The sequence below is a fragment of the Epinephelus moara genome, chromosome 18 (genome assembly GCF_006386435.1).
Source record: "Epinephelus moara isolate mb chromosome 18, YSFRI_EMoa_1.0, whole genome shotgun sequence".
Taxonomy (NCBI): domain Eukaryota; kingdom Metazoa; phylum Chordata; class Actinopteri; order Perciformes; family Serranidae; genus Epinephelus; species Epinephelus moara.
Genome location: NC_065523.1, coordinates 19,794,801 through 19,817,942, shown reverse-complemented (window position 1 = coordinate 19,817,942; position 23,142 = coordinate 19,794,801). Strand labels below are relative to the sequence as shown.

Here is a 23,142-nt window from a genome sequence, read left to right as displayed (position 1 = left end):
CAAACGAAGAGGCCATTAACCGTCAGATGACAGGAACGGTGAAGAATGGGCCGACTTACGAGAGAATCGCCGAAGGACTGACTAGCTGCGGCTTCCCTCCCACGTCACTGTTTATGTCACACACTGAGCTACACGTTTTGTTACTTGCTCACGCCCCCCATTGCCCCGAAAAAGGCGCATTCTGTATAAACAAAATAAAGAAGACTGACTGGGCTTTCCTGCAAATTTGCACAATTCCTGTCTAAAAAGGGCCAGAGGCTGAGAAAGCTGCGCCCAAACTATAAAACTAAGCAGCGCTGATGAACAAAGATTCTGTTACTGTGTTGCCTACTTCTCACCTAAAATGTTTTCAGAAACATATTTTAGCTTACTTTTTAACCATAGCTCGAGATTGTTTATCACCAGTTGGCCGCCATTATTGTTTCCTGTGTTGAAACGGACAAGCTTGCACCACGTCACACACTAGTGGGAGCCTTTATTGAGCAAAGGCAAATGCCATAGCCTTTCTTTTCTGTTTCCTCTGGTCAATGAAGCACCAGTTTTAAAGTATTTGCGTCATTCTACTTCATACGTAGCCCAGTTTTATGAAAAGACCATCTTTTAAGCAGTGAAATGCGTCTTTAAGGCCAGCTGTGGAGCAAACAACAAAGAGAGTTTTTGACAGGCATGACTCACAAAACCCTGCTGTTATCCAGTGGCTTCAGTCAGTTGAATCAAATCATACGAGCACCTCTCACTTGTTCATCCCGGGCAGCCATAACTCTGTCTCACCCGTGATGTGCATTCATGTTAAATGGTGTGTGTGTGAAATGCTAGGTGGATAACCCAAGAGCTGAGGCCCCTTTAATTGGTTTGCTACAGCCACTTAGAAGTGTGGAGTCCGCCCCTGCCATGTTTCCCCCTGCACTGCAATTCAGGGTAGGGTTGGTGGGGTGGTGGGTGGTGGGGGGGTCTGATTAAATGGATTCCAGTTCTCCTCTTTGATCAGGGCTGGTGAAGAATAACAAGCAGAGGGCTGGCCTGCAAAGCAGACCCAGAGACTAAGCCACGTGAGAGCTCAGCCAAATACTGAGGAAAGACAGGGAAAGAAGAAGGAGAAGAAGACGAGGGGGAGATGAGGGGAGAGGAGATGCGAGAAAGCGAGAGACACATACAGGGAAGGGAAAGTGTGTGTGTGTAGAGGGGGGCTGTAGCCAGTGATAGCAATCAGTAAATGCCACCTGAGAGAGTCTGCCCATGTCTTGGGGACTAGACAGACTGGGAGTAGAGAGCGAAGAAAACATGGCTAGAATTAGATAGAAACTGACTCTCACTGTGGACTGCAACTGTGACTTGTGAAACACGCATGCAGGCACACAAGCAATACAGTACATGGACAAATGGGCACACTGACGCACAGCCTCAAACACACAGAGAGGCCTTGTTAGCGCAGGCTGAAGCTTTCTCTGGCCACACTCTGTGCTGTTAGTTGAATTCCTCAGCATTGTGTTTAGAGGCTGAACTATAAGTGCAATAAAAAAACAAACAGTCAAAAAAAAAGAAGCGCCCAGAAGAACTCCACGGTCAGTGAAACAGCATCTTACTGCTGACGAAGCAAAGTAGCCCACCCACACTGCACAATCTGATAAGAAATATGCATTGTTAGACGCTGTTGCAGCAATGATAGTTTCAACAAACAGCGAGAGGGAGAAAAGAAGAGTTATCTATTCACACCATCTCTGCACGTTGAATACAGTGCTAGATACAAATCAGGATAAATCTGACAATCCCCTGAACACAAGATGTTATGTCTCAGGGGAGACACGCAGCCAAATCAGGCCTGAATAAATCCATAGAAATGAGTTTTTGAATATGAATAAAAATGAGCAATTGAGCTATTAGTTACAATTAAATGCCGCTAAAATGTCCTTGTGTAGTAAGCTAATTATAGTGAATGAATTTAAAAAAAAAAACGATAATAGAATCAGCTCGGGCAGGGAAGGTTATATTCCTCACCTGTATTCCAAGGAAAAACGTGTGAGTTCGGTGCCATTGTAGATCCATTTGAATTCCAGGGGCCAGCTGCCCTCTGCCATGCAGGTTAAAACCAGGCGGTTCCCCTCCAGGTGAACCTGGGTCTGAGGAGGCTCCATCTTGAAATAAGGTGGGACGTCATCTACTGGGCAGAGAAGGAAAAGAGAGGGGTGAAGTGAGAGTGATATAAAAATACATACAGTATAGGGAAAGACCGAGAGCAGTCGGAGGAGGTAGTCGGTAAAAAAAGGCAGTGATTGGGTGATTCAGTAACCCCTGTGAGCAGACACACAACACAATTTCAGCAATTCACAGGAAATGAGGGCTCAGAACAAGCTATTTCCATTTTTCTTCTGCACTGATTGGGAACTTGAAGGTCAACGGGAAAGCCTGCCAAAAAGCACATGAAATAAGTTGTTACTGCAAAAGCAGCTTACTCTTTTATTTCAAACTGAAATGCGCTGGCAAAGAGGTAGAAGAGCAATTTGTGCAGCAGAGGAAGTGTAAATGAACTCTTCCATACCTCTAGATCAGTAAAAAGAGGATGGGGAGCGACGGGGAGGGAGATGGAGAGAGGAGGGAAGGGGGAATAGACAGAAAGCAGATGGAGAAAAATACAGCAGAGATTGTACACACACACACACACACACACACACATAAGGAGGAGAAAGAAAAAAAAAAGAAAAAGAACGCAACCAAGTAGGAGGAAGAGGGAGTGCGAAACTAGGAAGCCATGGGGGGTGGGGGTGGTAGGGGCTGCTTTAGAAAACACAAAGTTTCCCAGCCTTAAAACCCCTTCTCTGACAGGATGAGTTATGCTCTGTGCCTCCCTTCATTTATCTTTATAGTTCCCTAATGCAGCCAGATTATACAAGCCCCATCCGCAACACTGCACACAGCCAGTGCAGCCACAGAAAGCCTTTAAGGTGATACGCAAGGTCCAGGGCTGAGCTTGGAGACAAAGTGCTTTCATTTGAGCTGATGAAAAAGGCATGATCAGACCTATTGATCTGTCTGCCTCGCCAGCCACGGGCGACACTGAGCCGATTGTGCCAGTGTTTGTGGCGGGCTAATTAAAGTCTGTATTAATAGTTGCAGTAAGCCGCCAAGGCCTGGAGCACGCCTGGTTCTAGGTCTTCCACACTAGCTGACTCACTCGCATGGCAGATTGCTGGAGCCTCCTTCTCTCCCCAGATCCACATGCAGGTTCATGCCCAAGATTAATGGCGGTAAAAGCAGAGGATGGTGCCGTGGTATTGGGTGAATGTGAGGGCAGCCTCGGCGAGCAGGGAAGGGGATACAGAAAATTGAACCTGATTGAAACTGTAAATAAAAGAATGACTGTGCACCGCCGTGTTTCACACAGGTGGCCATGTGCGCACTGTATACATACACACAAACACTGATAACAGGACACACTCGTACACACCGGCGCACGCAATATCCCTCTGAAAGCTGCAGCTTACTCCCCTTTCTATTACCCTCAAAGACACCACTCATAAAAGGAGGCAAACAAACAACAGCCACCTCTACGCTTTCTGTTTCCAAAACCAGTCCTTACATTTTGCCTGTTCGGTACAACAATACTCCACTACCTGGCTAATCTGTTCTTTCTACCATGCTTACATGAACTTCTCCAAAACAAAGACTATCAAACCAAACAGGCCCTTGAAACTGATCCCTGTCTGAGCCCAAATGTGGGAGCCATCCCTATTTTCCCCAGGCAGTGGCTGCTGGATGGTGGCTTTGCTGTAGTTCCATCCACTAGTAAATACATTTGTACTTGACACACACACACACACACACACAATCCCAAAACATTCATAATTATGCCTGAACAAACGCACACAGGCAAAACCCAACCACTTCCAGCTGGTTCAGGGGCTTGGTGGCTGCATCCACTTAGCAATGCAGCTCCATCAACAAGCCACCATTAGAGACCTGCGCATGCCAAACCCAGACACACATTGATCGTCTGAGGCAAGGATATACGCGCGACACCAAGTTACTGATGTGAAATTGCAGAACAGGGAATTGAGTGCACAGTAATCACCGCCGTGGTTACCTGTTTTAGTGCCATTCATGTGTTCACATTCATTTTTGCCGCAAATGACCCATTCAGTCGAGCCGTGATTATGAATCCCTGAACGCCAGCTATCTGCGGCACTTGTGTGACCAATTTTCCATTCAGAGCAAAGTGTATATATTCAGGAACAAAGCCAGCTGGGGAGAGAGGAAAGCCATTGTTTAAGATCACATAAGGTGCAGAATCGACATACAAGGAAAGACTGCTGGCCATGTAACACCAAACTGAAGTGATCTTCTCTTTGAGACTCTGTGAGAACTTAAATGACCGCTGACCGCTAACAGTTCTCACCGCTGAAGGAAGATAGGACCAATTCCTCTGCACACCGAGCTCTGGGATCTAATGAGTTTCCAGCAGAGAACCTCTTGTCTGACCCTCATTCTCCTCTTCCTCTTCATCACTGTGCTTTTGATCTTGGCTGTGAACTGCTGAGGTCAAACACTGCTGATACACGTTTGAGCCTGTGGTGCACACTGCATGTGTTTTAAGTGTAGTTTTCCTGTTTCTCTTGTTTTCTCCATGCGTCAGCAAGATAAACACTATAAATATATGCAATGTTTTGAACGTGGGAACATCTGTGTCTATTTTTGTTCATGCAGATGTGAACTTTCGCATGTATGCACACACAATGTTCTGTTACAGTATGTACATTATAGACGGCTCACTGTAGATGATGTTGTCAGTAATGTGCCAGGTGGATGTGTTTGCCTCCACTGCGGTATCATCATCACTGAGCTCATCCATAATTTGTCTCAGGTGTCGCCTCATTTTAGAGCACTGACTTCACGGAACAGAAACATGCTGTACACAACAAATGTATAGTGGTTACACACACACACACACGCCTACAGACACAACCATACAGACATATAGAAGAGGGGGTAAGTGGGATTTGTACTTGTGCGTCAGCTCTATGAAGAGCCTATGCTGTAGCCCACGCACATGGCCTACGCGGTTGTGAGCATTTTTACTTGTGCAGTGGTGTGTTTGTGTCACTCTGCAGTTACGCCTCCAAAACACTAGTCAGCAGCAGGGTTTCTGTGAAGTGCTGTAAACACCCAAAACACATTTTAAACATGGCTTAACAGCTACAATTTCACACACAAGTACACAAATAAGCTTCACTATAACTCACAGCATTCACAGACAAAGCGCTTGTCTTTTGTTGGACACATTTTCACCACAAATACAACATGCTAATGTTTTTAGCACAAGCCTATGGCAATTTCATTCATTCATTCATTCATCTTCTAACCGCTTCATCCTCTTGAGGGTCGCGGGGGGGCTGGAGCCTATCCCAGCTGACATCGGGCGAGAGGCAGGGTACACCCTGGACAGGTCGCCAGACTATCGCAGGGCTGACACATAGAGACAAACAACCATTCACGCTCACATTCACACCTACGGACAATTTAGAGTTATCAATTAACCTAGTCCCCAATCTGCATGTCTTTGGACTGTGGGAGGAAGCCGGAGTGCCCGGAGAGAACCCACGCTGACACGGAGAGAACATGCAAACTCCGCACAGAAGGGCTCCCACGCCCAGGATCGAACCGGCAACCCTCTTGCTGTGAGGCGAGAGTGCTAACCACCACACCACCATGCCGCCTATGGCAATTTACATTGTATAAATTAGCCTAGCAGCTAGCAGACTTTTCCTCTACTCATATGAAACCAGGGACAACAGCAACATTTAACAAAGGTAACGGCACATAATTTGGTTCCATTACAACTCACAAGGTTCACTGACAAAACAACTGTCTTTTCTAAACACATTTTCAAAACAACTATAACATGCTAATGATATTAGCACAAGCCTGTGGCATTTTACAAATAGACATTTTAGAAAAATAGACAGGAGGTCTGCGTCACCGCGTCGTGTAGTCTGGGGGGGTGCACGCCAGGCTACGGCACAGGGCACAGCATAGGCTCTATGTTGATGCAGAACATATGCCATAGTCACAGCATCGATTTGACGCAGGAGTACAAATCCAACTTAATACTGACTTAATTCAAAGTTCCCCTCCACTCAAAAATGTATTTTTCTTCTGTTATCATCCCTAAATTGTCTTATCTTGTTTATACTGATTTGCATCTGTGCAAAGTTTGTCACTAGAGAGATGTTTTAACATTCCCGACTGAATGGAGCAATGTCTGTGACTACAATTTGAGATTCAAACATAATATGTAAGCCGTTCGCTGTCTAGTACGTTAAAAACACATATCAATGGGGTAAAAAATTTCTATACAACAGCGGCAAACAATCTCGAAACCTCCAGCGCAGAGTGGACTTTTTAGTATAGAGAGCGACAGTTTGCATTAGCACAGTGGGAGTTTTGACAGCAAACAGAGTGTGCTGTTTTTGGTTGTAAACCAGAGCCTGGAACTTCCTTCCACTATCTACAAAAAACCCCATTGTAAGAGATATTATTGTATGTTTCACAACCACTAATGCCGTGTCAGCCACTGCCAGTTAGCCTACAAGCTAACGGACAGCATACATCAAAGATGCTTACTACACTCACCATTCACTTACAATAGTTTTGTAAAATAAATAAGCAAAATATTTACTGTTAAAACATGTCTGGAGAGGGACTTTAAAGACTGAAGGACACAAGTCCATCAGACTGCGCCTGACTGGCTGCACTGTGTCAAGGTAAAGCTGACATCCTTCCAGGAAGAGACAGGCGTGTAGGGAGGAAGAAAAGGAAGCGCACTGGCCGTGAAGAACTGTCGCCTCCTCCATTCCAGTGATGAACGAAGGGACAGTGGCGGCTTTGGCAGGTGCATGGCAGTGTCTGCTGCAGGCCTCGAATCCAGATGGAAAGCTAGAGGGCAGTCCTTCTGGACCATGAATTCCTGCAGCACTATAAGCGCAGATAAAAACCATTGGAAACAGGTCGGCAGATCTAGGGAAGACCAAAAACTGGCATGGGGGACCAGGAGGGCTTTAATGTGGCTGCTGTGCAGAGCATCTGCCCCCCAACAGTCAAGCTCCACCACCACAGCCCATTCACTGAAGATATGAAAACACCTTATTCTAACCTGACAGCTGAGGTTGAATGGTGGCATGGCTCCAGCCGGGTCCCCTGCTACATACACAGAATTTTAATGGCTGTGAGACAAAGACCACAGGCACCGGGGCAGCTTTATAAACCAAGGCCCATTGTGCTCCCCGTTGCGCCATGCTGGCATGCAATCACACAGACGGTGTTCACATTCGGCTTTTGTTTTGCTTATTTTGTGCCTCACCTCCTTACCCCTGCTCCACTTCAGCAGCAGGGTGCTCTCCCTGCCCTCTGTTTAATCCTCAGGCACCCGTGTTTGAGCCTATGTAACCACATCTTAACTGGCACTCTGCACAACTGTATCACTGAGATGCAGCGATAAAGTGGAACCCCTGCCTGTAGAAACATTTGGAGGTCTACTGTCTTGTTATCTGCTCACTCACTCCACTTCGCAATCTCTTCTTCTCCACCTTTCTTTCTCTTCCCAGATGCACCACACACATACACATACATACATATGCACATAACTTCCCTGCTCCATCGACCGCCTCCAGTCCACCTCATGGTGCATCATGTCAACCAGGAAAATTTAGAGCTGTCATTTAGCCTCTCCAATTGGACTTTAACATGCGAGATGGGTCATGGTTAGCCTCTCTGATGGGGGTTATGCAACAGTCATGGCAGTGACCTTGGCCTGGTAATGGATTGACGAAAGGGTGCGGGGTTGTTGGAGGGGGGGTTAAAAGCATCTTAAAAGCTGATGAAACACCTCCCTTATAGATACACACATGCACAACAAGCGCACACACACACCACACACTGGGCTGTCTTGTACGATTTGTTGCTTAACAAGTTGTGATGAGAATGTTTGGGCCAAGACATGAAGCTCTTTTAACAAACGCGCACAAACAGCCACAAATATAACCCTCCCCTCTCGCAAAATCACGCTCCGTCCTGAAGGTCAGCCTGATCTGTCACTCTGTCACCAGCTGCTGTCACCGTGACAACAGGCACCCCACCGATTTACACTCCATCACTTAGGTGAGTCACAAAACGGGCGGACACGGAGGGAGGGATTAAGAAAGAGAGCGAACAAGAAAAGACAGAGGGGAGGAAGAGAGAGTGACGGCAAAACAGATGGTGGGAGAAATGCAGGGCTTAATGACGAAAGAGAGAGAGATCGAAAAGTGATGTAGAGGCAGGATGAGGTGAGGGACTGAAGGGGAGGGGGGGGGAGAAATGAACAGAGAGAGGGGGGTGTCCTCCAACGCAAGGCAGCAAGGTGAAGCGACCCATTACAGCTGAAGCCAAACAAGCAGGCCAGGCCTGAGAGACAGGGAGGGGAGATGGAGAGCCTCCATCTAACCCTACATTCATTTAGAGAAATGGCCCATGGATCAGCATCTGCATACCGCATGTGAGTGCCAGTCCATCACAGCTCGATGTCTCCCTGCCCCCTTTGTATTTATAGCCCCTAGAACATGTTTGCGCCCCATTCAGTGGAACTACGCACTGCGTAAGATCCCTTGGTATCGATGTTGTGGCAATATAGGTTTCATGGCCCGAGTGGCGTGCTTTTAAATGCTCATACAGTCATGCTCACTGCTCAGAGGAAAGAGATGAATTAGGAATATGGATTTTCATGTTAAGCTGTCTCAAATATTTTTCTTTTTGATGATGCGTCTGCTTTGATGTTGCAGAAAAAGTCCTCAGGTCGCCGCAGATGAAATGGCGCCTGCATCCCAGCTGTGTTTAGTGGATCGCCATGGGTTAATTGATGTGTAATTGATGTGATTAATTGAGGTGTAATGTACCGCAGTGACGTGTCTGGGATCCCGCTCGCTGCGGGGCTTGTGTGTGTGCACGCATGTGTGTGTTTTAAGGTGTGTCTATCTGATGCTACAGCAACACAATTAGAAGCACCAGCATCCCGCCAACAAATGGAGATTTAATTAGGAGCGAAGACGGAGCGGGAGGCCAGTCAATGGGCAGCAGATTGAATTATCTGGACACACACTCCAGCGGGCAGCGCAGACAAATTCAGTCACACACATACTCAGACACACACACACACACACACACACACACACCCTTTCTGTTTGGAATTCTTCCCTGTTTGCCTCGCTGCTCCTCTGAGTGCCTCCCTCTACCTCTCTGCTATGCTCTGCCTGTCTCGAAACTCTCTTTTTCTTTTTGATTCCCTCGTCTTTTTTCTCTCCCCATCTTAAGTTTCTCTTCTCTTTTCTGTTTTTCCCCGCCACAATATCAGTTTCCTCCCTTTGTGTTGTGGCAGTTTCTCTTTCTTGGTGGCCTTGATCTCTCCCAATACAGTACTTTCCACTCCCTCTCCCCTTGCCCTCTCATCAGTTGTCATCCGTCTCACTCCGTTCCTTCCGAGCTCTGTCGAGATGTCTCTCCATCTTTCTCTCGTCTCTCTGCATCACTCCTTACTCCGTCTCCCTCCATCCCCTCGCCCTGCTCTCTCCTTCGCTTTAGCACTTTCTGAGTCACTAGCAGTATATTGTATGGCGTACCGAGGGACGTGTCTGTGATATCCAGGAGCCTAATTAGCAAGTCCAGCTCCTGGCAGAGAACACGGCACGCAGAGGAGCACAGGCACAAGGCCCGGCGTCAATTAATGAGACCTCACACACCCACAGCCACCATTACACGCCCTCTGCAGCATCAGGTCTCCAGTCAGCTCAGCCCTGTCCGACGAACAGTGGAGAAACCACAAATGAACAACTGTAGTGAGATGTAGGAAAGTTATGTTTAATCACCAGGGGACATTCCTTACTTTGTAAAAGACGAAGCAGGGATTCTTGTCTGACTTTGTGGCACTCAAATAAGATGTATGTCTCGTAGCAGTGAGCTGTGAACATATTCTTAGAGCAAAGAGATCAATGTATTAACTTAGGAATGTAAGCCAGACGCTATGGCAAAGTCTTTCTTTCTAAGGACAAGATATATGGAATTGTTTTTTCTTAAGGAAGTGAGGTTTGGAGAGCTCCTATGGGTAGAACACAACGGGAAATGATCCTGCCACCCGCTGTAGCGCGTGTGTGACTGACATCACAGTATTATTTCCCAGGTGAGACAGACGGCTTCGACGATTTGGAAGACGAAGTAAGGTTTTTGTGCGCCAGATCACATACACGTCTCTCTCCGACTTCCCTCTTTTCTCTTCTCACTAGGGAGAAGCGAGATGGTAGCGGGTGGAGGAGAAAATAGGTACAAATTTTCACTTGATCTTTGTGAGAGCTAATTGACATTGTTTGAAAAAAAAAAAAAAATGAAAAAACAAGAGAAAGCAACACAAAACAGATAAACGACAGTAAGCGGAAGAAGTAGCAAATAAAAAAAACAAGGGAAGCAGCATCGGGAATAGGAGGCGGGCAGCTTTTCTCAAGGCATGAGAAGGTTGGAAATAGGCCTAAGTGAATTTAGAAAGTAGGGCAAAGACTAATGGAGGAAAATAAACAAACGCGCTGAAATGTGAATTCCACAGGGCCCCGGGTCATTAGAGTTAATACTGCGCGCTATGCCATCTGCCGCGATTGTTTACACTAGCCTGGATAATTAGATCCTAATTAGTAGATGGTATGGTGAGGGAAACATTATTTCACACGCATTGAAATGGAGATGATCAGATGCACCTGCAATGCTGCGTTGCCCGTCCATCCAGGGACCACTGTGGGTAGCTCCATGAAGATATCAGACCCGGTCTTGATTTAATTGCCTGATGCACCAGACATAATCTGTATCTCCCACCATTAACATATAGATAGAGTTGTACTTTTTTGGAAGAGAGAGTCATCCTTGCTCTTGACATTATGAAAACCTGTCCGCCCCTTGTTCTCATGTATCCCTCATACTGTACCTGTGTGTGCAGGTGTGTGCCTGTGCATGAAAAATGTATGAGGACGTTTCTTGTGTGTTTGTGACTGTGTGTCTTTAAGATACCGACACCAGAATATTATCAGGCGAAATGCATGGACTCAAACTGCCATGTCCCATCCGTGCTTTTCTCCCCAGCCGATCCCTTTGAATCTCTGAATTGGAGCGATACCACCGGCATGCTAATAGTGTTTTGCTAGGTGCGAGGTATCAGGGCGCCTGCCATTGTAATATATGCGTGTGGAATGGCTGGTGATTGTGATTCTTATCAGTGTGGCAGAGTGCATGGGCGCCAAGCAGTGAGTGGCAGGGGCTGGCAGTAAATGCTAATGGCAGAGAGCAGCTGACAGAGAAAAGAATTATTATCTCCCTTCATTACATTTACACGGCTTGCCTGTCTGTCCCGCTTCCTTCCTCCGAGCCCAGACGTGAACAGCAATCAGCGTTGGCAATGCTTTATTTACATGTTTTGCAGGAGACAAACAGCTTCTTTTTTTGTGTCGATGCGTCTTCCACTCGGGGATTGGGATCTCAGGAGTTTCCCCATATTTAAAAATACGTCACACAGATCTGATTAGACGCTAGCAACATTGAGTCTTAGGAGGGAAAGAGTCGAGTTGAAGGGTGTATTTTTCGTCTTTTCTAATTTTGGTGGAGGTCTGTGGTGATGTGTAGCAGGATCATCACCTTTGTGAGCAGTGCAGCCTGTGGGAGGACAGAGTCCCTGCTCCTAATTGAGACCTCTGGAGTGTGAGAGCTGACAAAATGGAGCTTGTCACATCACTGCCTCTCTCCACCGCATTACAGAGGCCCTCTGACCACTATTTTCTCCCATCATCCATGGTAGAGAACCAAGTCCTGCTCTGTGTTGGTGTGAGAGCTACCCCATCACCCCCAAAATCACTTCCTTCAGATGGAACCTCAAAGCCGCCAGCCTCCATATCAGAAATCCCACCAGGCCACATCTCTGACCTCTGAGGCATCTGAGCCTTCTTTGCCGCTTCCCATCTCGGTAGCGCACATGCGTCCCCCCAAGCAGGAGGGAAGACAGAGGAGGAACACAGCTCTGTGGCATTGTGTGAAGACAGGCAGCCAGCACTACGCCAGCAGGCAGACAGCAGATCTGAACGCCCTGACATTATGCTAATGGAAGCGTTTGGCTGGTTCTTACATGACTTCACACCACATTGCTCATCTCAATTATCAGATACAGTAACAGGCGCTGAGTGAGAAGCATGCAACTTGAACAAAGCAGGAGAAAAATCTCAGTCAGAGATACTAATTGTTGTGCTCCCTCCACATGATCCTCTAGGATGGTTTACTGCCAGAAACACGACTTGTTAAAAATCGGGTGCGCTTAATAACATCCTATGTGAATACTTTGAATTATGCATGCATGAGAGTGAAATTAATGAATAATGATTAGACGCTAATTCTGACAGGCCACACCAGAACATTAATGTATACATTTCTCTTTATGATGCAAGTACACGACTTAGGATAACAAAGTGGAACATCTGTTGTCTAAATTTAAATATTTAGTTGTTATATACACCCGATCACACTCCCAGTGCATTTATTCACCCCTCTGAAATGCTTGTCATCTGTTCACCTAAATGCAACAAGCCCGCATTTCCACTTGTAAAGATCCTGTCATGTTGCTCTCAACATTTGCAAGCTGTCTTACAAGAAAACCAAACCATACCCCTTGATAGATATCAGAACACTGGCACAAACTACAGCCTGGAGCCCTGTGCCAACAATGCTATCTAATATGTGAGGTTGATGATGTTTTTCTAATTATATTCTTAAGCTTGCACTCAGGCTAACACTGCTCCCAGTGTTGCTGCAGTCGAGCTGGCACTGTTGTTTTCTTCCAGGGGTTGAGGGTAAAGATTAGGGAACCTTGCTAAAGGGCGAATCCACCCTGCCTCATCCTGGATTCAAACCGTCAACGCTCAGCATGCCAACATGTCCATCTGATATGAAATATGGATAGGTATGGTGAAGTTTTGAATTTGTGAAAGTAAAAACCAAGGTTAGCGCTATTTTTTTGACACTGTCTTATACATATTCAAGAGCTCTTTTCATGAGAAAAAAAAGGGAATTACAACCACAGCAATTTTAGTCTTCACACAATGTCACATATATCCTGGAGGTTATCGTTAGAAATTACATAAATTTAAATAGGAACACCATCTTCCATCAGGTTAATGTATTCACACTGCTTTTTTTCCCTGCTGTGTTCTTGAAATGTTCCCACCACTGCTCTTAACACACCAGTGTGAGAAAAAAAAAAAAACATGTTGGTTATTCTCTGAACTTTCTCCGCCTCTAAGGACCTACAAAGCGGAGGCATTAACTGTTGTTGGCTGCAATCACGCATTGAAATATGCGAACGATCAAGCGGATATGGCATAATGTTACCGGCGCCCAAGCAACGGGATGAGTGATTTGAAGGCTTAATGCGGCCCTCCACACCACATAGAGTTATAGCCTGTGATTTGCATCATAAACGTCTGCTAAATTTCCACTTTTGGAAAACGAATATCACTAAATGACACCCTGACGGGGCGCCAGATGGGGGGGAGGTAGGAGTGACACTTTTTTCACATTTGTATTTTCCACTCATGATGGGACCTAATTCCATATTACTACATCTATAAGCCGTGCATAAATACACATCAAATAGCGTTTCTTTTTTTTTTTTTTTCAAGCCTCATAATCCCTGGATAATCTTCATCTACAATGTGAGCAGCACTAAATTGGAGGGAAGATTCACAAATGAACATATTTACATCAGTCCCATTAGTGAGACACTGAGGAGATACTGCTCAGAGATCTGCCGCTGCTTTGAAATGCCTGTAGGCACTTAAGAATTTTATTAGAAGCACTTTAACGCTCACCATGCCGTGGTAAGTAATGTGCTTTAATACACATATAATGCAGTGGATTACAACTCTGGATATTAATAAATCATCTGTTTTATTTATTACTTCTCTTTAACCATGGCGAGTAAATGACATGTTTAATCTCTGTCATGGATTCAAGGGCTTTTGTGCTTTTCTGCATATCCGTGTGTGTGTGTGTGTGTCTGTGTAAAATGCAAGCATCTGCAAACCTGACCTCTGTATACAGTAAATGCAGATGTTTTAGAGCGTACAGTAGGTGTTTGCTTGCGTCTTTACATGCAAGTGTGCATGTATCATTATTCATGAGCATATGCTTATACATGTGTGTGCGTCTCTCCGGTTGATCCATGTATATCTGAATTCTTCATCAGATTAAAGAGACGTGCATGTACTCCACAGTCCCTTAATGACAGACAGATCAAAGCCCATCATGTTCCAGGCTGAGTTGAGGGGGATCATTAGCGATGGGTCAACGGGGCATCATTAGCCAGCGCGGGTACCCTTGCAGCATGTTTACTCTTCTCTGTGTCTCACTGTATGCGTGCGTGCACCTGTGCATGCGTGTGGGCGCACTTGCCTGCGCCCGATCATCAAATGCATCCGTATTGCTCTCTGATCTCTGCACAGTGTGTGGGAGGAACACAGGTCTCTCTTGTGGCCTGTTTCCCCACAGACAAATGCCGCTCCAGTGGTGAGAGCTAGCCTCATCTATTGTACCTCCTGCCTCCATCAACTCACTTTCCATCTATTACGACCCAACAGGCTGATCTTCATGGCTGAAGCTCATTGTAAAACCCTAGCCTTGCTGATTCAATAGGCTCTGGAGGGTTCTGACAATGACCAATTCACTCATGACTATTATTCATCACAAAACCTTTCCAGCTCTCCAATAAAATCCACCACCCACCTTTCCTACTCTGTTTGGTATGCTGTAACAATCCATCACTTCCCAACGCTGTGTTGCCCCTACCGAACGTACCATGCACACACACATACACATACACACACACATCACTTTTCTCTTACAACTCCACTGAACAAACTCTTTCTCACCTCAGAAATTGCTATTTTGGTGCAGGGCTATTCCTTCTCTCAGCAGTTTCACATAAATTCTTTCTCCCTTTACAAACATTCCCTCCTGGCTGCCTTCTACCATCCACCCTTCTCAACCGCAAACTGCTCTTTTCCACTGCCAACTCCGTGTCTCTCCCTCCCTCTCTCACCTTCAGATGCCACCCATCCGCTGCCTCCATGCCTGACTGCTTTGACAGGCCCGAGATTCAAGCGGGGGGGATTTGATCCCTCCGTGGAGTGGAGCTCTGGCAGTGGGGTCCACTCTCCAACCGCCGGACGCAGAGCCCTGAGCCACCGATTAAAAAGTCATGAAGGCTTTTAGGGGCATGCAGGGCTGCAGTTTCCCACTCCTCTGTGGATTGGCTGCCTGAAAATAGTCTTTGTGTTCCTGAGACAACAGTAGAATATGCAGGAGGGGAGGCGGGGGTGGGGGGGTGTTTGAGGAGATGCGGGTTAACGGAGCAGCAGTGCGTGGGCCACCTCGCTCTCCCCTGTGCTCTTAAGCAGCACTCTCCGGGCCCCTCGCTTCCTCAGATTAGATGAAACACCCACAGCCTATATACACTGTACATCACGGGCCCCTATATGAGCATTGTGTCCAGGCTTTACGAGCGTGGGACTACAGCTCTTTTAAAGTAGCGGCCTCCTCCCTTCCTTTCCATCATGTCGAAATAAGCTTGGGCTAGTGAGGGTCACATCCAAGGTGAGGCTCTTTACACCTCGCAACAAAACACCTTGCTGTCATCCTCCGTGTACGGCTTTATACAAAGAAACATCTGGCAGCAATAGAGTATCGATGTCTTCTTTGAGGATGAATAAGTGGACTAATAATAATGGCTGTGAGCTAGTATATCATTCATCTGAATAGCTCGCTTTCAAAAAGCGCCACACAAATCACATAGGTGACCATTTGCCTCATAATGGCTGCAAGGACAGGTCGTATACAACAATACACGAGTGAAACAAGACCTTAATGTGCTATGAAAAAAAGGACTGGCCTCCCAGCATTGGTTTACGCTTACCAACAGCAACCATCCATACCATTGTCACAAATAGCAGCCAGCCACTAATGGAATCAATAAAGTCTTGCAAATATTTACAGGACAAGAGAGCCTCAAGGCAATCAATTCCAATCTATAGGACGATGGAAGGTTCTACTGTGGCTGTGTTTCAGGTTAGAAAAATCAATAAAGTCAGCTTTGGAAAGAGAAGCAAAAAAAATAAATAACAACCTTATTGCAGCGGCACCCCTCAGTCTTTCACTCATACCCTCTCCTTCCTTCCATCATTCTGACCCTTGTGCCGGTTCCTCCTTTTTTTCCCCCCGCAGTCGTCCAACTCTGACATCGCCGGCTGCGCCTCCCAGCAGGTATTGCCAACCGCAGAGAGTGCATCCAGCAAGGTAGTGGGAGACAGCTTTTGAAGAAAGCAGAAGCTAGTGGATGTGACAGGCTGTTGAAAGCCTGGGAGATAACAGCATCTGCTTCTGGAAGTCTTAACAGGTAAAAAGGTAAAGTAGGGGGGGAAATGGATGGGTGAGAGGGCCAGGCAAATTCTCTGGATAATAGGATATAAAAACAATGTTGCTCAGCTCCTGAATACATTCGCAGGCAACAAGGACGGCAGGCTGAGTGACGGAAAGCAAAGTGTGGAGGCAGTGCAGAGAATAAGAAGTAGGGTATATTAAAAACAGATTGCTTCCATTTCTCTCTAGGGGCAGATTTTTTTTATGCACAAGGTTGTAATCCCTAGTTTATGTTCTGTAGTAACTAGCTCGATAAAATACATCAACCCAGCACATAAAAAGTGAATAAAACGGAGTATATAAAAGTGTGTCAGGGCGGCAGGAAGCTATAGAAGTCAAGACCGCCCAGAGTGATCGCTGATTTATTGATGCATTGATGCCTGGTAGTGGATTGACGAGTTCAGCAACTTCTGATAAATAGGCGATAATGTCAGGCTTTTCTCAAGTAGACACGCAGTTACCAGGCCTCACGCAGCTCCCCAGTCTCCAGCCTAATGAGCAGGTAGTTGGAGGGATAGGCTGAACGGAGCAGAGAGAGGCTCCCTCTCTCTTTCTCTCTCTGATGCCACTTGCTGTGTTTTCGCTCTCTCATGCACTGCGCTCCTAGAGAGAACGATCAGACGGAGCTACAGCTTCTGCCAGCGGCTATCAGTGTCTCTTTAACAACTCCACCTTCCCTCTGTGGGAACATGCATGTGGGGGAAAAAAACGTGTTAAATAGCCACACAAAAACCCTCTGGTGGCCGACGTTAGTATACACAGACCATTCTAAACAGCTTGAAGGCTATACAAACAGTGGCTTCACAAGGGCATACAAGTGTACGGTTAATAGCGGAGCCACATGTCACTGTGCGTATCGCAGTGCATTCCACTGCCCCGGGGCTCAAAAACCTAAGTACCTGGTCGACTGCTTCATCACCTTAAGTGCCCGCCTCGGTGTGTGTGTGCAACAGTATAGATAAATCAGGCAGATATGTTCATAAATCAAACATTCCACTATGGTTTATGTTTCGTACTCTATGCATCATACAGATATGAATACAGCATGGTCTACGAGCTGAAAAACGACTGTATCCTGATCTGATAGATATTTCACTGCACGGCTCAATTAATTGAATTTTTCAACCGAGCTGTGAGAGAAATCCATAAAACAGATCAAACTGAAAATGTACCGGACAGAAAGTGTGTGTGTGTGTGTGTGTGTGTGTGTGAGAGAGGGAGAAAAGACGGAAGGGAGAGAGAGAAAGCAAGAGGCTGACCGCACAAACTTGAGGGCCCACTTGGCAAAGCATATGTGGTTCTGACTGCCAACTTGCGAAAAATGTCAATTACTCTCTCTACATCTAAAACTTTTATGAAGGCTTCTGGGCTGTATCAAAGCCTTCCACCTCACCAGCTCCCTCGAAAATATTTTTCTCTCAGAGAAAATCAGCTTTAATTATTGAGAGCGTGGCTTCAAGTTTATTAGTGTTTTTCAGGACTTCCTTCAAATAGCTGTCCAAGCGCGCCGTTGTGCATATCAAAGTGATCTTATTGATTCTAACCTGCTTTCCTTGTTGCAAACAGACGGACTGTCAAAAACCTCAGATCTGTTGCCTTCGGTGGAGGGCTTGTGATGCATTACAAAGACAACTGTTTGCAGACACAGAGGAAACATGTACAGTAATAGCAAACACAGATATCATTCTGGAAGAAAATGAGAAACAAACAGAGAAACAAGAGATAGAGGCACAGCCCATATCCTGCAAAATCCGCGAGAGGAGAGAAAACAGAGGTTCAAAATAAATAAAGATGAGCCAGTGATGAAGCATGTGATAAAAGCATCGCATGGCAGGTGGTCTTGCTAGTTGACCATACAGCAAATCAGACTTCCTGGCCCCATCATGAACTGACCCAGCCTCCAACTCCTCAACAGAGGGCTGTATATCTTTCCCAGCAGTACTTCAGACAGACAGAGAAACAGGCAGCCCTGATCTTTCTACTTCCATAAGCAACACTGTTTTAATCCCTTCTGGATCAAAGGAGGCAGTAAGCTTTGCCTCCCTTTCATTAGGGAGGGATAGAAGACAGCATGGAAACCCTCCCTGTTCTCCAGGACTGAACGGCCAGGTTTGATCAATCAATAGCAGTCCACTAGCTCCGGCCTGAGTGCTCCCGCTGTAATCACTCTCCTCGGAAAAATGGAGGATGATGTGGTGGGACTAGAAACATACCCGCACAAACTTTCATCAAAACAGTCTTTGGTCTGGGAATGAGTCAAATTATACTGTGCTTTGTTATGTTCTGTTCCAGCAGAAAATCTGCTGCCTGACAAGCACTGCCTCAGTACTTAAGTCCCATCGCTCAAAACATGAAAGTCTGAATGCTGGTGAAAGGACAGAATAGGGATCAGCCAGGCTGACGGAGTGGCTAAGTACAACTGGGCTGCTGTCTGACTTTACCATTGTTGTTCACTGGTGGAACGTAATCTTCTTAATCACAAGCTAAACCTGCAGAACAATTGACCCATTTTCATATGCAGCTTCTTATCTCTGAATGCGTGCCCATATCTCATTTAGAAGTGTTAGAAATCCTTCTTCAATCTAGGTGATCTGTTCTCACCAACCTGCCTCCACATTCCTCTAATCCACTCTGATCTAATCCAATGCATATCAGCCACAGAATGCCATGTTTATATATTGAGTACGGGGGTTCGTCTGTGCCATCCTACGTGTATGTGCTCACCGCTGTTGGGATTCTTCACAAAAGTAATACTCATCACTAGATACTCTTTAATATATTCTGAATTCCATTCCTATTTATTATATCAATCCCTTCCTTGCTTACTCCTTCCTTTCGTTCATGTGCAAAGTTACTGCATCTTCTCTTAAAGGGATACTGCACTGATTTTCAACCTGCTCTGTGTCATAACGATGTGGGTCGTGTGTGTAAATAAACTACAGTAAACTTCCCTCCATCTTTACCAGCACCCAGATCTCCCTGCTCATCTCTCAGCTCAAATCCACCGGAAACATGTCATGGGGGATTTCTGCTGGCTCTGGGGCAGCTGCTCAAACTACAGATTGTACTTCTGCACTTTCGTATGCCTGAAATAACGGACACAAATAATATACAAATGGATCAAAAGAGCCGTCCCTCTGTTTCTCTCTCACATCAAACAGTAAAACTAAGCAGTGCCGATCAAATATGAATCAAGATTCTGTAACTGTGTTGCCTCTGTCTCGCCTAAAATGTTTTCAGAGACATACAGTAGCTTGAGATCATTTGTTACTAGCTGGCCACAATATCGTTTCCTGTGTCGAAACAGACAAGCTCGCCGTATAGCACCCACCATCACGAGTGTTTATTGGTCCAGTTCAGCTCAGTGCATTCTGGTAGCTGTAGGTTTTCTACCTCTTGAGCAAAAGCGAATGCCACAGCCCTTTTCCGCTGTTTTCTCTTCTCATGTAGCACCAATTTCAAAAGCATTTGCTTCTTTCTACTGCATAGACAGCTCAGTTTTACGAGGAGACCATCTTTCCATCAGTAAAATACATTTTCAACAGGCTAACTATCACATCCCAGCAGTGTAAGGCAGGTTGGACAGGTTGTTGGTCGATCAAAGGATAAAAAAAATCTGTTTTTTTCTTTTTATATATTCACAGTTCTGACATCCATCTCAAAAACAGTAAAAAGAATTTTCAAAAGTACCTTTGGCATTTTATTTTTCTAAAAAAAAAAAAAATATTCAGGCTGAAAATAATCATAGTTATTGGTGTCGAAATCAAAGATGTAAGCTCACATTGAAAATTGGATTAACAGGTCCAACCCCTAATAAGACAAGTCAACTTGAACTTATTTGTGAAGCACTTAATCACATTAGTCTCAAAGAGCCATACACCCACATTTTGAAACAACTAATGACTGGTTGCCTTTCAGTGTAGGATGAAATCACTCATGATTTTGGCAGGTTCAGTTTGACATATTTTCTGCACACATTGTGCAGGGGATGAAAGCATATGTCTTACAGCTTTATAACGTGGGTGATAATGAGCAACTGTGCCGAGACGCTCAACACTGACCAGTGTTAATACTTTAAGACGGCTATGGTTGTGTCGCTGGCTGTGGCATCATTAGTGTGCATATATACGAGTGCAAATGAGATGTGTGGGTTCATTTTTTAACACAAGGTCAGAGTCCAGACAAAACAAAAAAAATTCCTTCTCGCATTTGCTGATGTAAATTGCCTCTGACAGTAACAGATATTATCTGGTGAGGAAAAAGTTTGCAGAAGAGACTGAATACACATAAACACAGTTTTGGAGTAAGTGTGGTGAACTTTTAGCTTTTAGCTCCTCTGTTGACCAGTGTTAACATCAATATTTCCAATTTCCATCTTGCGCTCATGAGTGGTGAGATGGATTTCAGATTCAACTAAAATGAGTTTTTAGACAAGTGCAGTGATTGATATGTATTAGTAACACTACTGAGACCCAGACAGTGATTTCTACCTCAATTTCCCGAGTTACCACGCATACAAGTTGCTTATGTACAGGCCAGGTTTATATAATCCATGTTTATGTGTGTGCATGTGTTTATCAGTTTGACAGTCTACCTACACAGCAGAAGAAGGGTGTTACTGAAGGATTACCATCGCGGTGGCAGACTGTCTAGAGCTCAAAAATCGGTCTTTTTTCCTTGACTGGATGCCAGTCAACCTCCCTCTTTTTTCCCACCTCTCCACTCTCCCTTCCTCCATCTCTCTCTCTTTCTCTCCCTCCCTCTCTCTGCCTCCCTTCTCAATGAAATGAGAAGGGATGGGCTCTTGTCAGCATGAGCAACGGTGGCATTATTGTCAGCGTGAGCTGTCTATCGTTGCAGTGTGTCGGGCTGGACCCCTCCTGTCGCGCTGTCACCGTGGTGCGGGGATGAGATGAGAAAACTTCGGCGGATTTGTCGAGGGGGAAATAAAGCATGGCACCCGACTGATCTGACACCCTTATCTTCATGGTATCAGTCCCCTCACACATAGACAACTCAGTCAACTGGATCAAATATAAGTAACACACAAAAAATCAATATAAAGTACATCAGAGGCTGCCCATCTACTAGTCCATATGAAATTAATATGACATAAGCAGCTGATGCCAGGCTGGGGAGTATCAGAGTGAGAGGAAGCCTGCATCAAGAGCTCTGACCTCCAAGAAACAGCGAAGTTAAACAGCAGACTGGGCAGTGCCAGAATGAACATCTCTCCTTCGCTCTATCTCCCCTGCTCGCTTTCACACACTCTGCCAAGTTTAGAAATCCGAAATCATCCCTGCCAGAGAAAAAGTGACACCTGGAAGCCATACTCGTCTCTAAAAAAAAGTGGTGTTAAGTACAAAATTGCATATCCTTTATGTGATTTTTTTCAAAGGTATACTACGCAGAATTGTCCTAAAAAAAGCATACACTCAAACAAAAGTAATTACTCTTAATCATCACTCATGATACACTACAAGTATGTGGCAGTGTATTTATCTGCACAGACAGTTTTTTGCTGTGTTCAAGACATTTCTGGTCGTGTAGCCCCCAGCCAATAACAGCGTGCAGGTGAGGTCAGGACTACACAAAAAAGGTTGCAGACCGGCAGCACGTACCCAAGAGGAAGCTACAAAAACTGCAGCCATGGCACAGCATATAAAGATCAGAGCTTGGTCGACAACAAGAGGTGGAAGGCAAGAGGACAGGTAAGCGATTACCTTAGTTAGCGTGCTAAAGGATCGGCTTTTCCACTACAACAAGGTTAACAATCTAACAATAGTAGCTTGCAGTGTAAATACAAGCAGTGCAGGGAGAAAGGACCAAGTCTGAATGTCATGTGGTGTCACAATTGTGTATGTCTTCTCTGGAGCCGACATGTGTGGCCTCCACATGAAGCCAACTTGTGAATACAAGGCTTTTCTTTTTTTTTTTCTCCTCACTCCCAGGGTGTCTGAGCTCCACTCAGGGAGTAAGTGTGGTGCAGACGGGAGCGAAGCCACCAGCTGCTGACCTTTACTAGCATCACACAGCAGCGGGGAGTGCCTCGGTTTACCTGACTCACATCTTGGAAACAGCTAATCAAAAAGGTCTCTAATGGGCTACCACCTGTGAGGAGATATGTGTGTGTTTGTCTGCTTACTGATGTGTGTATTTATGTGCTGGGTCGGTATGTGTAGGTGTGTGTGTGTGTGTGTGTGTGTGTGTGTGTGTGTGTGTGTGTGGGGCATACATATGCTTATGTAATGTTTTGATTATATCATTACAAGTCAACAAGGGAAAGAAAATTACCTCTTTGACCCACTACAAAGTGGATGTGGGCTGTGCTGCCACGGCCCTCAAAGTGGGTGTGAGTCAGTGGATTTTAATAAATCAAATCCGAGTTTCATGCTCATCCTTTAATTTGTAGTAACCACACGGCTGTTCCAACCACTGCTGCATTTCAACACCAAAACCACACCTTAAAAAGTCACAAAGGTCAGATGAGGTCATGGTCTGGCCACCACTGACTAAATTCCTCTGTTAGATTAAAAATGCAATTTAAGGCGGATGCTATTCATGCTATTCTTTCATTATGGGAAGCCAACTTAATATTTATGAAGAGGCAAGAAACTATTGACATTA

General features: G+C 45.4%; 1 protein-coding gene across 1 annotated transcript in view; it reads right to left on the bottom strand.

The window, feature by feature from the left end:
* The window catches only part of sdk2a (sidekick cell adhesion molecule 2a), a 99,003-nt gene that overhangs the window by 44,867 nt on the left and 30,994 nt on the right, over nt 1-23,142 (bottom strand). Inside the window, exon 2 of the mRNA XM_050068384.1 lies at nt 1,996-2,158. Coding sequence (XP_049924341.1) covers nt 1,996-2,158 — 163 coding nt within the window. The remainder of the gene's footprint in view (nt 1-1,995; nt 2,159-23,142) is intronic.